Source organism: Solanum pennellii, chromosome 1, assembly GCF_001406875.1.
Source record: "Solanum pennellii chromosome 1, SPENNV200".
Lineage (NCBI taxonomy): Eukaryota > Viridiplantae > Streptophyta > Magnoliopsida > Solanales > Solanaceae > Solanum > Solanum pennellii.
In genome coordinates this window covers 107,314,796-107,332,794 of record NC_028637.1, presented here as the reverse complement: position 1 = coordinate 107,332,794, position 17,999 = coordinate 107,314,796, and the positions used below count along the sequence as shown (strand labels likewise).

Sequence of the window (17,999 nt, the reverse complement as noted above, 5' to 3'; positions counted from 1 at the left end):
TATGAATACGAAATCTTGCTTCACAAAAGAGCATACTGAGTTCCATTTCATATGGACATGTCATGTAAAATGCATTTTTTTTGCAAGACAATTACGTGACTATGGTATGAATAAGATGATGTGTCGGACGTTGTTCACGTGCTATTTCGATTCATTTTTAATCTCTTCAAATGTTAAATGCCCATATTCCCATTCTTTTGAAAAACTCAACGGTAAAATAAAATATTGTGCTTTCTATTCATTTGGTGCATTATTTTTCCTTTCAAAATTGTTTCAGTCAAATATGGATTCAGGTTTTTTAAATATATGAGTTTATTTCAGTACAAGTGCATGCATGAAATTAAATATTTAGTATCAGGCAACCATAGTTTGGTTCTCCATTTCAGTAGCTAATCTATTAATTAACTTTATAACAACCTTCCTAACAACATTTATAACTACCCATACTGACACAATCTGTAACTATCACTACTTCAACACATTGCATAGCTCTTTTGCAACGTGTCATCAACTGAGGTGGATTGATGTATATTGAATACTCCATTGTTTATTCTCTTTTCAATATTTACTTAAGAGAAACTTTCGTAGTTAAGGTCGTATTTTAACTGTTGTAATAAGTACTAGAGTAGTGCATATAGATATCCTAAATTATAAAATTTATATTTTTAAAACCTCTATAGAATCTTTTCTTTTACCCTGATAATATTAAATATATATGACGTGCGTGTTTTTTAAGATGATTGCTTTTGGTGTGAGCAGAAAATTGTTAAAACAAAATATAGGGAGGAGCTGTCTCTTTTTGTGCAGTGCAATGCAGGATAAGATATTTTTGCAACGACAGACATCATTTGGCTCTATTCAAAATCTTATTCCCAACCGTTCATTCCCTCCTTTGCTTATGTATGATTTTCTCTCGTTTTAATTTATTTGTCTTATTTTAATTTTACACAAAAATATCAAAATATTTTTTAATCTTATTACTTAAAAATAATTTGTCATAGAGCTTAAAACTTTATCAAGAGAAAAGTTTTTCTTTACTAATATAACAAATAAATGGAAAGAATATATATTATATTTCTCAAATTGGTTGGCTTTATTTGCAGATCATTGTCAATAAAAAAAGAAATTCAAAGAAAAAGATCAATAACTGTAATAATTAGCAAGAAGTAGAGCGGAAAGTTTCAATTTTTGTCGAGAAAGAAATTATAATATTCATTATTTTATTATATAAATAAAAATTTATATTTTTAAAAGGATATTCAGAACCTTCTACCTAGATTCGTCCAAGTTCTCATATATAATACATCCCTCAGTTATTTACTATTAGATTCTTTCTACATCGACTTATGTTATTCGTGTAGCAAATTTGATTTGGGAGATACAAGTCAAAAGGAGTTACCTATCAATTTTCCTCCAATCATTATCATAAGGATTATATGATAGTTTAAGTATAGAATCACACATTTATATTAAAATATTTTTTAAAAATATAACACTATTATATATGATTTCGGAAGGAGACTGTGAGTTCTAAGTGACCTCGGTGATCCCCTCCTGCCCCTGCTTACTATCTATTTTGGAAGTAATTAATGTTAACCGTAAATATGATATAATAAAAGCAACAAGTAAAGGTGAATATTTTAGATAACGGAGAAGTAAAAAGAGAAGAAAGTGAATATGTTTACATATTTTAAAGGCATAATACATATATTGGACACTAAACTTGACTTCAAATTTTAACTTTGATCTCTAACTTTTATAATGCACAAACAGACACTTTATCTATCCAACTTTCAAAAACAAATAAACACATGAGTCATACATGACAAAATACACGTTGGACACCACATAGGACAAAAACTGACATGTAGGACGTGTGTGTCTATTTGTACAATTTTATACAAGTTTAAGTGTCTACTTGTGCTAACTCAAAATTGAAAGGCATATATGTGATTCGAAGCCAAGTTAAAGGGCATATTTATATATTATGCCTATTTTTAATGGTTAGGGTGCTTCTTATGTTTTCAAATATCTCAATAATTAAATTGTTTGCAAGAAGTTCATGTGTCGTTTTGGTGTCCGAGATAGTACAGTACAGGCAAAGAGGTGAGTTGTATGGTTTGCATGGAAAAGTGTTTGTTGCTAAATGATGAATGATGCTATCTCATCTTTCTTGCACACAAGTTTTGTGTTTTATGTTATTTTGTTTGTTTTCTATACGTGACGTCTTCACTACTCTGTCTTTTAGTGCTGATGACTCTTTTTGTTTGCTCTTTTTACTTTCTTCTTCATAAATAACCCCTTCTCTCTCTCTCTGTGGAGTATTAAATTGGTTTTGGGAATTGAAGGGGTTCACAACTTCACATTCACTCTCTCTTCCCTCTTTCCCTGATCTCTGGTAATACAATCATCTTCTTCATTATTTACAACTCTCATTGATCTCTTGGGTAATTCAAGATTTGAAATTACTGCTTGCTCTGTTGTGGTTTTAGCTTTGTTTTTTTTTTTATCTATCCAATGGTTTTGGTGGGTTTCTTCCACTGTTCCATTGCTTTTTGAAAGTTTTTTTTACCAATAATGAAATTTTGACCTATAAAGGTCTCACTTTTATGTTTTTTACCTCTTTGATGTGATTTGACTTTTTTGTTCTTGTAATCCCCTCTCCATTTCTCGATCCTTCAATTTTATTTGATTTTGAAAAAAAAGAACCTCTATTCTTTGATTGGAATTTCATCTCTTTCATATTTATTTCTCAGGAGTTTAATTAGTATATTTATTTCTCAGGAGTTTAATTAGTGGTTGATACTTGTTTGTTCTTCATTCCTTTTATCTTGGTGTTCCCTCAAATGTGTGGGATTTGTAACAATATTTGTCTTGTTGCTTTCTTTTTTTTCCAGGTTCTCTTCACTGTTATGAGTCCTACTTATGGGGTTCCTTACCAACTAAATCTTGATGGATTTTGGTGAGCAACAGCCTTGATTTTTGTGAAGGAATGGAGAACTCGCACGAGAATGGGAATGGAGTGGCTGAGAATGGCCACAGCCTCATGAGGCACTCTCCTTATCAGCCAGGATTTAAGTTATCTTTACAGTGGTTAGATTTGAGAGTGTTTTATGTTAGAATTAGCAAATGTGAGCTTGATGATTTGACTGCAGAATACCTCACAGTGAACCATGTTCCGCTGAATCGTGATACCCTTTTGGAAGTGAATGGTGCACGGACTGGAATTTATTCTGATGGGGTATCCACTGTACTCAGAAGAGATAGGTACGATAAGAAATCCGAGGAGGTCACTTTTGTTAGTACAGATAGTATAAGTATGACAGGAAGTGTGAGATTTGAGGTTTACGATAGGGATGTTGTTGTGTTGTATGGATCATTAGAACTATGTGATAGCAATGGGTTTATCGGTGAATCTGAAAATCATGGTCAATCTTGGAGCATCAATTGTGAAACAGATGTGCTTGCTGGCTCTAGCTCTAGCTTTCTTAAAGGAAACCAACACCTCGGTACAGATTTGGTTTCTCCTGTAATTGAAGTTTATGTGGCTGGTTGTTTCTCAGGGAAACCAATTATACTGACAAGGACCTTAGAGCTCGGACACCGGAAGAAGCAACAAAGGCAAGGAATGCTGGAATCTATACCAGAATATGAGGCAACCGAAAGCCAGTACCATGTTTCCTCTTCATATGCAATGCAGGTATACTACTAGCTGTGGTGATTTGATGTGTTACACCTATGCAGTGGTTGCAGTTCTAGCTTTGTTTTAGATAATTTACTACTGGATCGATGTTTAACCATTTAGTAAATTAGCAATTTTTCACCCTTCATGTCAAATAATTTTTGTTGTCTTTCTGGTTGAACAGCTTTTCCATATTTGATGTGTTAGCTTTTAGCTCCTCTGTAACTGTATTTTCTTATCTTGTGCTGTCAGTACCCATTACCCAGGACCAGCCAATAATGCTTGAGTACCATGAGCAAACTTATCTTGAAATCTTGGGAAACAAAGGATGGAGTCTGCCCAAAAAGTATACACACATACTCATAAGTCATATGTACACACATGTATACTTAGATACACGCATATGTGTCTTACCTTTTCGTTTTGTGTGTTGCTGTTTATACTTCTTACCAGGATACCACATGGGTTAAAGAAAACAAAAAACTTTGTGCTAGCATATAAGATAGTACATCGTAAAACAAAATATGTGGGGAGTGTGGGGTATATGCAGACCTTACCCCTACCTTCGTGGGGTTAGAGAGGTTGTTTTGGAAAAGATGGTATACCACATATGTTAGTATTGGAGATATTGCATCTCTTATCTACCCAGGTAATTAGGAACTTGGCACCCACCAGTACCATTTTTTTAAGTACGAGGACTCCTTCCGTGAGCACAAGCTAAATTCCTCATTTCAATTCATGAACATAGAGAGAAAGGGGAATCTAATGCAGTAAGCACAAGATAACAACAGACTAAATAATATGCATATATACTTGAAAACACAATGCACTTTCTTTTTTTTGGCATGATTTACGGATCAAATCTCAAGGAACTTTCTACTGAAATAATTGATGAACTTGTTAGAATTTGAATGCATGGACGGGTTACTGAACTTTCCTTAGGCGTGGAAGAAGTTTTCCCTTTATCTGATCTGTATTATGGACATGTTAGTTTCTCTGTCTATTCCCTTTTCTCTGCTATATTGTTAGCCTATGTGATTATGGAAGTCTAGCAAGAGGCACCTGATTTAATGATTTTTGATATGTAATACACCATCATCTGTTTTTCCTTTGTCAATCATCAGGAATGTATTTTCACAATTGTGTCATTTGCAGGTTACAGATCATGAAAGACAGAAACAGGAGCATGATGAATATAATCATTACTCAAGGATGGAATATATAGAAGGTGAAGATGGGGAACTATCGTGGTTCAATTCTGGTGTAAGAGTTGGTGTTGGAATTGGGCTCAGTGTTTGTGTTGGTATTGGTATAGGAGTTGGGCTTCTTGTTCGTACCTACCAAGGAACCTCCAACTTCAGAAGGCGTCTAATATGAAGTCCTGCTAACCTGATGATTTTAACTGATAACTTTCTCCGAAAACAAGTGCTGATGTTACAAGGTGATAGGTTCCTCTTGTAAGCAGAAATGTTTATGCCTTTTTTCCATTTCTTCCTGAACTGGTTTTTTTAATAAATAACTCCCAGCAGTAACACTAGACATGGAATAAAGCTTGAATCTTATGTACTTGAGCTACAGTATAGCCGCCAACTACCAATACTCACTTGTTAGAACAGTCTTCACTGAATCATATTTCTCATAGGTCTGCTGTCATTTTTTTTCTTTTGTCAGTAATTCTTAGGTTGGTCATCTATTGGTGTTGTAATATGGTCAAATGTATCAGAGAACTTCCGCCGTCTGTTCAAAGGTTTTAATCTAATTTCATGTTCATGCTAATTGAATACCAGATTACTGTTTACAGATTGAAGTATGTTTTTGACTTGGTGTTTTTGGTTTTCTCTTGTCTAGAACTTATTTTTGCTCTCCAGGTTCCACACTTCCTCATAGGCAACTTTTTAGTGGTTGGATTCAAACCCCTCGACAACAAAGCTTAAAAGGTTCTTTTCTGCCTCTGGATCAACTCACTTCTTATATAGTTACTGGATTTTGCAGTATATCCCGAAAAAGCCCATCGAACAACCTAAATCCACCCTACTACATTTGCATGCCGTACATCCTCATATAGAACTTACCTACCTGTTGAAACCAAGTGCGCAGAGCTAAATAACATGCTGAAATTCAACTGGTACATTTACTTCTCCGATTGAGCTAAAAAGGTGAAATAACTGCTCAAACTTAATAATGTAACAAGCCATGGAATGCCATGCTTACCTGCCAAATTTTGTTAGGACACACATAATAGAACCAAAAAACAAGCCCTGATGATAGGGGAAGCAAAATGCTATTAAAAGACATAAAAAGGGCAGGTTTCATACGCCACAACGTCTTATGTACATGCTGGTCATTCTCTTAATAACCAATGCCTTACAGTCAAGGATACTGCACAACACCAAGTAACAAACCCACGCAACTTCTGGTACAAAGGTGAGACAACACGTTTTATGTACAAATAGCAGTGTCTCTTACAATGGAGATACTAGTATGGACATTAGCCACCAAACTGTCCTCATGCTTATCCACCGAGCCATCACATATCTGGTAGGGGGAATCTATTTGCTCGTCGGAACCAGGTGGTAAATGCGCTTATTAAGTGAGGACAGTCTTCAACATTTCTAGTTGAAAAGCTGAGACACTGTTGCAATAACTCCTGGGCATCAGACAAGGGAAGCGTGGATATAATACTCAAAAACGTGTCTTCCAGCTCCACATATATTGTTTTGTGACTTGGCATCATCGGTGTTACATAGTCTTTGCACAAAATCAACACTGGAAGCCAATCTTTCACGATCTTCTTTCTAACCTGTTTAGGCATTAGAGGAAAGAAGTAAAGCAGAAGTGATTGTGAAAAAATTGCATCACCGTTTATGATTTATCAGTTGAGCACAACATTAACTTGGAAGATGATACCACCAGAACAGACACAACCAGCAAAAGTAAAAATGCTGCTGTTACTGTAGAATGTCCATGTTTCTGGTTTCGACTCAGTTTACCTTTATAACAGATCACTCATTTCAACAATGACAAACAAAACAAGGTACAAAATAAGGAAAAAATCTTGTCCAGATCCAAACCATTTCTTGGGAACAATCAACACTATTTAGATGTTCCTGAAAAGGCGGTATCTCCTCCTTTTTTCTTCTCTTCATACATTTTTGGGGGGCTGAATGTACACTAGAAACATAAATCATGTGGTACATCCATTTAGACCTATAACCACAAACAAACAGAAGGTTCTATGCTGCCCATTTGTTTCAAGTAACATGTGAAACTTCCACTGCTTGTGCTTGTACTCTTCTATAGTGCAAGAGTAAGCAACAGTACCAGCAAACTATACAAATAAAGAAACCAGCCTCGCAAAGAAAAACTAAGCTGGTTCTGTAAGTGTAACGTTATTAAAAATTCATGGGTATCGAGATTTCACATATGTATTACAGCGAGCATCTAACAGCATCCAACATCTGCAAATCCAATGAACAACAAGTAAAAACACTAGGGTTTCAGCAGCAATTCTTTTACAATTATCCTGCCACTTCCACTGACGCTACTAAAAAAACAAGGTACAGCCTAGAATAAACATCAAACCTGCAGAGCACTCATGATAACAGTTATATGATACCATAACTTGCAGTTTCTTTGACGAAGCATCACACCAAGTCCAAGAAGATCAAAAACTTACTGAAGTAGCTCGCTTGTCAAAGAACAGCACAAGGCTAACACACACAAGATATAACCCAGAACATGTAAAAGCCAATACCCATTTGGATAAAGATCCATGAGACATGGTTGAATACTGCAAATGGATAGGAAAACTTTCAAGTGATGTCCCACTATTACTTGCATTCAAAAGTTATAAGCTAAAATAGCTGAAAGCAGGAGAAAGGTAAGTGAAACAGTCGCACGAATACTCACTGCTATACACTCCTAGAAGTATCCTTTGCTAATGCAAGAATATGTGCAAGTGCAAGATGCTCCAAATCCTAAAGGTGTCTATGTGTGTTAGTAGTCGCTAATTTTGCAACTAGGAAACAAGAACGTATCAAAAGGCATAACTTTTAAAGCCCACATAACTAGACTCTATATTTTGCAATTACACATTCCAGAAAGAATCATTTGTAGACCTTAGAACGAAGCGGACCTGTCTGGTGGCCAAGATAGTCCCCGTGGCGACTGCATTAGAAAGCTTGCAAGTGCATCGAAGCACAACTGCAGGAAGCCCTGGAACGATGTTCCTCCATGCATCATCACGGAGAGCCCTCAGCAAATCAGCAGTAAATGCGGCCTGATTGCTCCACTCCTGTACAGCTGTATCGGCCACTCTCAGTTCAATCATCCTTTCCACCAACCACACCAAATGCCTCCCATTTGTCATTGCAGTATGCAAATTCAGCCTCTGAATTGCCTCAATCTCATTGTGATCACCTCTAAAGTCAGGACTTGAGTACTCCTCCAACGACTCCTTCACAATCTTCAAGCTACTCTGAAAGGCACGGTCCAACACTCTCTTTGCTGCCTCTTTGGACGAAAAGTCCCTCAACAGCTTAGCTACAAATGCCTTAGCGAATGCCGTGTTAGGATGGTTATGAAGTGCTGATAATATCAATCCATGAAGCATTTGTTCGGACGTATCAATTTTGTCAATTGAGACCCTAGCGAGAAGCTCTTGAGACTCCTCCTTGCCTAGCAAGGGAACTATACTGAGTATTTTCCTTTCTTCATCTTCGGTCCATGGTACGGCCTCAAGGAACCGAACACAAGCCTTAATGCAATCTTCGAATATTAATTCCAAAGCCACCGGAAGTAAACACAACGCTACCGAAACATTGTGGATAGTTGTGGAGAAGTCATTGGTATATAGAAGCTGAAGAACAGCCAAATGATGATCGATTGATCCAGGAGTAGCGGGAACGCCGAGATTCAGTCGGAACATCCTTAAAGAATTCCCGGAATCACCGTCGTTTGATTCCTTTTGCCAGCGGTCGGATAAGAGAGTAGCGAAGTACTTAGAACGGCAGAGAACATCGGAATGGAGATAGATCTGGACATCGGATTGATCAGAATCGACGGCTGAAATGGATTCGGAGTCATCAGTATCGAACAGCGGCAATTGATCGACAAAGAGACGAAGCACGACGTCAGCCGTGGCTGAATCGTTGAATCCGCGGCTAACAGCAGCGGAGGACGACGGTGCAATAAACGCTTGAGAAGCTGTGCGGCGAATACCTGATGTCTTCTGTGTGCGTTCCGTCAGGGTATTATCAGGACGAGAAGAGTCGATGATCCCTACAGTAGAGGAAAGTCGACTATAGCTACCAGAACGTTGTCGTTTTTTGCCGGAGGTGACTCCACCGGCACCACCACCACCACCGCTGCCACCGCCTGCCGTCATATGATTCTGCTAGAGCCTAGAGGTCTTCCGCGATGAAGATCAAGTTTCAGATAAGGACGATTGGGATTTCTGATCGAAGTGTTTCAGAACAGTGTAGTAAATTAATTAATGTAATGAAGTTTTGAATTAATTGTTTGAGTATGCCGGATTTGGCTTTATATTGCGAGACAAGTGGATAAAAAGTGGATTGACGATCTGACGTGTCCAGGGCCCATCTTCTGATAAGCCCATTTTATTGTTGGATCAATGATTCTGAAATGTCCAATTGGGCCTACCCGGCCCTCCGAACCGGATCGAATTGGCTATTTAAAAGAGGTGTATTAATTTATTTATTTTATTTATAAATATAAACGTTAGTGATAGTTAAAAGGACAACTTTCACGTATAGCAAATAAAAAATTTATACTTGTATGCTATAGCAAAATTTGTATAATTGCGCTCAATAGCAAACATAAAAACTGTATAATTCGCTATACATTTACAGTTGAATCAAATTGTATAAAACAAAGTATATAAAACAAGAAAGAGAAAGACACTTGGGCAGAGAACTGTATAAAAACGAAGTGTATAAAACGAATTGTATTATTATAAGTGAATAGAACGATTATATACAATTTGAATTTGTATAAAATGAGAAAGAGAGAAAGACAAAAGAGACTTGTCAAGGAATATACAATTGAATCGAATTGTATAAAACGAGAAAGAGAAAAATTAGATACAATTTAAAAATTGTATAAAACGAGAAAGAGAGAAAGGCAAAAGAAACTGGGCANTCGCTCCATAGCAAACATAGAAACTGTATAATTTGCTATACATATACAGTTGAAGCGAATTGTATAAAACAAAGTGTATAAAACGAGAAAGAGAAAGACACTTGGGCAGAGAATTGTATAAACGATGTGTATAGAACGAATTGTATGATTATAAGTGTATATAACGATTATATACAATTTGAATTTGTATAAAATGAAGAAGAGAAAGATAAAAGAAACTTGGACAGGGGATATACAATTGAATCGAATTGTATAAAACGAGAAAGAGAGAAATTAGTAAAATTTGAATTTGTATAAAACGGTAAAGAGAGAAAGGCAAAAGAAATTGTGCAGGGGAATATTTTTATTGTATAATTATAAGTGTATAGGACGAAAATATATGTACTTGCATGTGTATATACAATTTTCTCATGCTTTATACAAACAGAAACACAATTTATACATTTCGCTTATGTTTGTATAAGTGAGAAAGGCGAGGGTGGCGAGCGAAACTTGGGAGAGTGGCGAGCGATATCTGGAAGAGGGGAGAGAGGGGAACAAAAATATATGTATTTACACAATTTTCTCTGCTTTATACAATTAGAAACAATTTTTATACACTTGTGTTTGTATAAAAAGTGAGAAAGCAAGCGAGAGATTGGAGGAGAGTGGCGAGCGAGATATTTGGGAGAGAGGCGCCTGGCAATTTTTTGCAAACGTTTGCTATGGAGCACAATTAAATCAAACCCTAGCTACTGTATTTATTTTAGGTTATCAGTTTGCTATTATATACAAGTTTTCCTAATTAAACTTAAATGTGGCAATTCAACTTGTCATTTAAAGAAATGGAAAATGAGCTGGTTATTTCCAGCAAACCAACTAACGTCTACAAAAGCAAATTTCTATAAAAAAAAAACTTGGACGGCGAAGGTACGAGTGTATAGATATATCTAAACATTTTCAAATAGTTTAAGGCCATATCTAACCTTTTCTAATAATATAGTAATTTAGCTATTTATGAAATTTCCTCTTATATGATATTCATTTCAAAAGTAAATAATTTCCCTCTTATATCCTTGTGTTTCAGTAATTTCTTGCAAAAGCTCATAGATATACTTAACCCTAATTTTCTTTTAAATAAAATGAAAATGATCCACAAATAACCTATTAAAATATCGATTATATTTTTCCCAAGAAAAGATATATTAGAGAAGAAAATTCGCGAAATTATCGAAGCTTATAATTCCAGGGAAATTAAACATACCTCTATCCCAAACATTACATGAAATATGAAAAAATAGAAGTTTATGATATGATTCATGTGTTACTATTTTGATATATTAAAATATGAGAAAATATTTTATAATTTAATACTCCCACTCTGTGGACTTCCCGACAACATTTGAATTTGGTGAGTGGGTAATGGACACACTATCCGCAAGGCACCTGCGTTAGTTTATTTTTAAAAAAAAATTTGATGATCAGTACTTATATTGATATCGTATTAAATTACATTAGAATATGTAACTTACATGCTCATTTTTTAGATTTTAATTTTATTTATTAAATTTATATTAAAAATTTTAATGAGAAATTTCTAATTAAAAAAAAATATATATATATATATATATATATATATATTTAGAATCTGAAAAGGAGCGTAGGCCAATGAATGCAGATATATACAAATGTAAATTATCTGAACCTATATATAAATACTCGCACGTTGTCTGCCTCATTTCAAAATTTGTCATTAATGTACTCTAGGGGACTGGCGCACCGATTTTCTTTCATTTTGCATCTATGTTATTAAATTACATATATATCCTTCTCTGTATCTACTATTTAGTAGACGAAATAGTAAACGTTAGAATATGTGATTTCAAAATGATTTCATCTTATGTTAAACGGGTTTTAGTGTCGTTTAATTATTGGTTGATTGTATATATTGCAATGATTGATCTTAGTGTAAAAATCCACATGAGATGATAGTGCGATATTTGGTCCAACCTATCAAATTGTTTTTTTTTTTGGTTGCATATTTAATGTATTGTTTGTTTGGGAATTATAAGTAATATCGATTAATGTGAATATAATATATGTTATATTTATGCGAATATCAGGTAAACAATTAGAAAATGCGTATTAATGTGTAGAGCAATTAAACTGTTTAAAGAAATAAATGAGCTTTTAAAATATGAATCTTATGTTCTACCATATATTTTTTTCATCATTAATATTTTTAATAAGAAAAAATATTTTTTACTCCCTCCGTCTCATTTTATGTGACACTTTTTACATTTCGAGATTCATACAAATCTTTCTTTAACCGTAATTTTTTCATAGATCCTTTTAACATTTTGAATTATCAATTATTGTGACTTATAGTACTCTTTATGTAGTTTACAAATATATGAATTTCATTTCAGAAAATTTGAAAATTCCATACGCAAATGTCCACTTAAAATTAAATTATTTGACTCTTAAAAAATAAAAGATGTCACATAAAACGAAACAGAAAGAGTAATAATTACTGTATGTAAAACCATTGTTTTTGTGTTAGTATCAGAGAAGGCAAATGGGACAGAGAGTACTAATTACTGTATGAATAACCAATATATAACCATTTGTTGTTGATTGGAGTTAGTTATACAAGATTAGCTATTATGTGTTAATTATGCATGACTCATAACTTGTACCTATTATTGTTATGTAAAAGTATAAACTAATAACTAAATACCGTGTTTAATGAGCTGAATTTTATCTATACCTAACATATATGCATAACATAATATTAATAATATTAATTTTAATATTATATAAACAGTTCACTTTTAGTTAACTATCAATGCACCTTAGTGTAATGGGTAAGTCGAAACATTGACACAATTATTTCCTTGACTATATAAGAAAAATATTTCCTCGGTTTCAAAAAAGGACCTATTTTGATTTGAAATGGAGTTTAAGAAAAAAAAAGATCTTTAATTTTACGGTTCTAAATTAAAGTTATGTTAAATGTATCAAAGTGTCCTTTAATCTTGTGGTCTTAAACATGTCACGTGGAAAGTTAAAGTCAATTTTTGCCCCCCAAAAAAAAATCATTCTTTTTGAATCAAACTAAAAAGGAAATGGGGACATTCTTTTTTTAAATGGAGAGAGTACTAATAAAAGAAAAACATTAGGTAATTGCACTATTCTCTTAATAAGGGGCGCGCCCACATAGGGTCAAGTGGGTTCACATGAACCCACTTCGTTGAAAAATAACACAGTATATATATGTATATTTAATCAGTTTTTAAAATTTTATATGTACATAAATTTTGACCCCACTAACCCAAGTGTGACCCTTGACCTAGTGGTAGAAAAGGCATAATTTTCCCAGCCTGCCCAAGTTCTGAAAATCCTGGGTACGCCAGTGCTCTTAATAAAATACCCTTAGACTATCTGAAATAGCTCAAATATACCCTTAAACTATATTTAGGCTCAAAAGAACTATCCTTCCCGTCAAATATTGGGTCAAAAATACTCTTCTAATTAACGGAAATTGTTAAATGCCATGTGGATGCCACATGAATGCTACATGGCACCCCAATAGATTTTCACTGCCACATAGACTAAAAGGAAAAGGGTCAAAAGTACCCTTAAACTATCTAAAATAGCTCATATTTACCCTTAAACTATATTTCGGCTCAAAACTACCCTTTCCGTCAAACTATTGGGTCAAAAGTAACATTCTTATTGACAGAAGTTGTTAAATTCCACATGTACCACATTGACTAAATCTCTAAATCTTAATTACTCATTTTCCCCTCATTTCATTATTTTCCAGAAACGATTTCACCCCTTCTCCCTTATTTCGCGACTAAGGTTTCACAGTTTTCTTTCGTCGCTGGGTTTCAAAGTGGATATTCGTGGTTATAGGTTAGTAATTTTTTTTCTTAGGGAAAATGCACAAGTACCCTCTCAACCTATGCTCAAAATCTCAGAGACACACTTATACTATATTAAAGTCCTATTACCCCCCTGAACTTATTTTATAAGCAATTTTCTACCCCTTTTGGCCTATGTGACACTAATTTGAAAAAAAAAGTCAATCAACGTTTGGCCCACAAGATAGTGCCACGTAGGCCTAAAAGGGGTAGAAAATTATCAATAAAATAAGTTCAGGGGGGTAATAGGACCTCAGTATAGTATCAGTGTGTGTCTGAGATTTCGGGCATAGGTTGAGGGGTTACTTGTGCATTATCCCTTTTTCTTATTTTATTGTGTTTACAACCACGAAAATTCACTTTGAAACTCAGCTCCGAAGAAAGTTATGAAATCTTGGCCGCGAAATGACGGGAAAGTTGTGAAATCCTAACTATCATGCTTTGAAATCGTAAAGATAATAAAATAAGAAAAAATATTTACTAGCCTACAAGCATGAATATCCACTTTGAAACCCAGCCACGAAGAAAAGTATGAAACCCTAGCCGCGAAATGAGGGAGAACGGGTGAATATATCAGTTCTGAAATAATGAAATGAGGGGGAAAGTAATTAAGATTAAGAGATTTAGTCTATGTGGCAGTGTAACCTTATTGACATGCAATGTGGCATCCAACAACTTTTGTTGATAAGAAAGATACTTTTGATTCAATAGTTTAACGGGAAGGGTAGTTTTGAGCCGAAATATAGTTTAAGGGTAAATATAAGCTATTTCGAATAGTTTAAGGGTATTTTTAACCCTTTTTATTTAGTCTACGTGGCAGTGAAATTCTATTGGCATGCAATGTGACATCCATATGACATTTAACAACTTCCGTTAATAAGAAGGATATTTTTGACCCAATAGTATGACGGGAAGGATAGTTTTGATCAGAAATAAAGTTTAAGGGTATATATGAAATATTTCGAATAGTTTAGAGATATTTTTAAGCTTTTTCCATTTTATTTATTATATTTTAAACCAACTTTATGAAAATCTTGGATACGCCACTACTCTTAATAAAAAAATAATTGTGTGAGGCCTAAATTAAATATAACTTGAGCTGGAGAGAATATCTTTTCAGAATTCCAGGTGTGGAAAAGAAAAAAGAAAAGGAAAACAAACTAGTACATCTTGTATACTCCTTAATAATTATTAATTAATGTGTCTTTAATTTCTTTCATTGACTTTTTGGTGTACGACAATGCATGGCGGAGTAATAATCCATTATTATTTTTGTTTTCAAGTGAGCAGGTGATTATATGTTTACCTTCCCTAGTCTAATAATAATGGTTCATTACAACACATCTAAATAAAATAATTAAATCAGAAAATTTGATTGGAAAATTCTTAGAAATATTTTCTTTAAAATGGATAAAAAAACATTTATTTTTAATTAAAAATATCAAAATTAAAAGAAAAATATTTTTCAAAAAGATAAAATAACATAGGTAAACTATCGCTCTGGCCAAACTCTGATCAAATTTTCTGGCCTAAATTTTTTTTTCTATTGCTATAGAGTATTATCCTTTGACTTTACTTCCTCGGTCTTGTTTGTCATGTTGCGCTTATTGAAAGTCAATTTTACTAATTTTCAAAGGTAAATTGGATCATATTAATTCGATATTTCAAATTAAAAAAAATAGATATTCTAAAACTATATGAAAAGTACTATAAATTATAATTTTTTGCATATTAATATGATAAAAAATACATCTTAAAATGTTAGTCAAAGTTTTTATAATTTAACTCTAAAAATAGAAATCATGACAAACAATACTGGACGGAGGAAGTATTAAATTTAAGGGAAAAGGGTCTGATATACCCCTCAACTTTGTCATTTAGAGCTGATATACCCTTCGTTATAAAAGTGGCTCATATATGCCCTTACCGTTATACAAACGGCTCACATATACCCCTGCCATTACAAAATGACTCACATATACCCTTCATTTAACGGAAGTTAAAAAATTGCGGAAACGTCTTATATCATCTTGACCTAGTAAAACATTGAAATACTACCAGCAATATAACAGTTCAAGCTATATTTTAATTTTTTTCATACATAAATTATTTTTTGACTTCTTTTATTATAATTATTTGAGTTTCTTATTCTAATTTTCTTTTTTTCTTTCATTCCTTAGTTTAAAGAAAAAAAATTTAAACTATTTTTTTTGTGTGTATTATAATTTAATTTCGTATTCGAAGAAAAAATTTGGTCATCTACAATAAGTTTTACAGGAATATTAGTGAAACATAAATAAATTTGATTATCAAAATAATAATTATAAATTAGTCATTGAAACAAAAAAAAGTCAATAAAAAATGTTTGACGAGGATTAAATTTACTCATATGAGATTATATTTTTTATAAAAAAATAATAAAATTTAGATTGAAATTATTATTTTTTTCATTTCCGTTAGAGGAAAAGGGTATACATGAGCCATTTGTTTACAAGTAGGGGTATATATGAGTCACTTTTATAACGAGGGGTATATCAGCACTAAATGACAAAGTTGAGGGGTATATCAGATCCTTTTCCCTAAATATAATCATTTCAAAAATGTGTTAGATGTGTATTTAATAATAAAAGTAAAATAAACACAAATAATCAATTATTTCTTGATTTTTTTAAAATTAAACAAGTATTATCAAATAATTATATATTTTAGTATGTTGAATCACTATTATTGAATGCAAGGAGTAAAAGAAAATTTTAAGAGCCATTTGATCATAAATCAAAAAACACCATTAACTCTTCATTTTTATTTCTTGAATATGTTATTTAAAAAATCATTTTGTTTGTCACTTTTCACATTATTAAAGAAATACAATTATCTCTCCATGTTTGGTCTTTTACCTGAGTCGTACTGATTTTTTAAATTATTTTTTTAAGATTCAATACTACATGTTATTTAATAATAAACGTGTGGTAAATAGTTATATCACTCATTATTTTTTAGGAGTTGTTTGGTTACTATATAAGATATATTTTATTTATATATAAAAAGTTGTATTAATTTTATTATATTTGATAGAAATTTTGTATTAGGTATAAAAGTGAACATAACTTATATCATATTTGTTTGTAAGAATTTACATGTTGTATAAAAGTTATTCATGAATTCACTTATACAGTGATTGTATAAAGTTATGCACGGTAGAAAGTTATGATAAATTACATATTTACCTATTAATGTATTTTATTTTTTTAATTAAAAACTTTACCAATATTTTATTTATATTTGTTGTTTTTATTTCTTTTTATATACTACGGTTTTTATTTATTTATGCAGATAAAATATTTGTTAATATTTGAAGTCAGATTGTATATTTTTTTACGGTGCATATGCTAATCAAAGATTAGCACTATATATTATTCAATATATTCCGTATTCAATTAGCATGTATTATTATTTTGTAAATAATATATATTAATAATTTACAACTAATTTAATATTCAATTGTTAATAGTTACTGTAATCTCTACATAACTAAATAATACCTATATAACTAATATCTGCATAATTAATATACGCATAATTAAACTCAATATAACTAAATCTTGCATAACTAATATATGTATAATTAAACCCTACATAACTAATACCTGCATAACTCTAACTAGTAATCAAACGACACGTTAATGAATGTGTCAATTCCAAATATGATAAATAAAAATACACACAGACTGAGTATTTACATTTTTAGGTAGGTAATTTTTTACTTTATTTAAAAATTAGTATTTTTTCATTAAAATTTAAATTTAGTGGAGTTGTATTTCAAAATTATACGTATGTTTTTCTAACTCAGTTTTCTTTAAAAATGTATTTAAATACATCCACATAGAAATATCATTTCAAATATTCTTCTTAAAAAATAAGGAAAGGGTAAAAAAAATGCTATTAAACTATGTGAAGGAACAAAAAATGTCCTCATATTATAGAAAATGCCCTAAGCATTAATATTTTGATTCAATGATGCCCTTAAATTATGTGAAAGAACAAAAATATCCTCCATTTGTAGTTTGGTCCAAAAAAGCCCTTGTCGTCAATACTTTGATCCAAAAATGGCATAATTATTATTAATGGTAAAAAATACTCATTTTCCAAATAAATATATTTATATTTTATTTTTAACATATTATTTTTTCTAACAATGTTTTTTAAAAATTGCAAATGTTATCTAACTTCAATTAATATATATATATATA

At 32.4% G+C, this 17,999-nt stretch overlaps 2 protein-coding genes across 9 annotated transcripts; one reads left to right on the top strand and one right to left on the bottom strand.

The window, feature by feature from the left end:
* The first annotated feature begins 2,022 nt into the window (after nt 1-2,022).
* On the top strand, nt 2,023-5,489 carry LOC107009617 (uncharacterized protein At1g01500-like). Of its 3 annotated transcripts, none has more exons than XM_027919403.1 (3): nt 2,023-2,106; nt 2,898-3,700; nt 4,838-5,489. In XM_027919403.1, exons 2-3 carry the CDS (start codon nt 2,993-2,995, stop codon nt 5,057-5,059), a joined length of 930 nt encoding a protein of 309 aa, XP_027775204.1. In that variant the 5' UTR covers nt 2,023-2,106; nt 2,898-2,992; the 3' UTR covers nt 5,060-5,489. The 3 variants fall into 3 exon arrangements, with proteins under 3 accessions (XP_027775204.1, XP_027775205.1, XP_015064454.1); XM_027919404.1 differs by lacking the exon at nt 2,023-2,106 and adding an exon at nt 2,241-2,447; XM_015208968.2 differs by lacking the exon at nt 2,023-2,106 and adding an exon at nt 2,242-2,398.
* A 435-nt stretch (nt 5,490-5,924) lies between these two features.
* LOC107007901 (BTB/POZ domain-containing protein At3g05675-like) lies at nt 5,925-9,202 on the bottom strand. 6 transcript variants are annotated; one of them, XM_015206736.2, is made up of 3 exons: nt 7,818-9,202; nt 7,359-7,472; nt 5,925-6,482 (listed from the first exon to the last, which is right to left on the bottom strand). In XM_015206736.2, the coding sequence occupies exons 1-3, from the start codon at nt 9,066-9,068 to the stop codon at nt 6,210-6,212; spliced, it is 1,638 nt and encodes a 545-aa protein (XP_015062222.1). In that variant the 5' UTR covers nt 9,069-9,202; the 3' UTR covers nt 5,925-6,209. The 6 variants fall into 6 exon arrangements, 5 of the variants coding, with proteins under 5 accessions (XP_015062222.1, XP_015062223.1, XP_015062224.1 ...); XM_015206738.2 differs by having other exon boundaries at nt 6,325-6,482; nt 7,801-9,202; XR_003580153.1 differs by lacking the exon at nt 5,925-6,482 and adding an exon at nt 6,522-7,140 and having other exon boundaries at nt 7,265-7,472.
* Between the last annotated feature and the right edge of the window lie 8,797 nt (nt 9,203-17,999).

Coding starts and splice junctions, on each gene's coding strand:
- LOC107009617 (XM_027919403.1), top strand. CDS start 2,993: ATGGAGAACTCGCACGAGAATGGGAATGGAGTGGCTGAGAATGGCCAC. Junction 3,701..4,837: donor CCTCTTCATATGCAATGCAG/GTATACTACTAG, acceptor TGTCATTTGCAG/GTTACAGATCATGAAAGACA.
- LOC107007901 (XM_015206736.2), bottom strand. CDS start 9,068: ATGACGGCAGGCGGTGGCAGCGGTGGTGGTGGTGGTGCCGGTGGAGTC. Junction 7,473..7,817: donor CTATCTTGGCCACCAGACAG/GTCCGCTTCGTT, acceptor ATCCATTTGCAG/TATTCAACCATGTCTCATGG. Junction 6,483..7,358: donor TTGACAAGCGAGCTACTTCA/GTAAGTTTTTGA, acceptor ATGCCTAAACAG/GTTAGAAAGAAGATCGTGAA.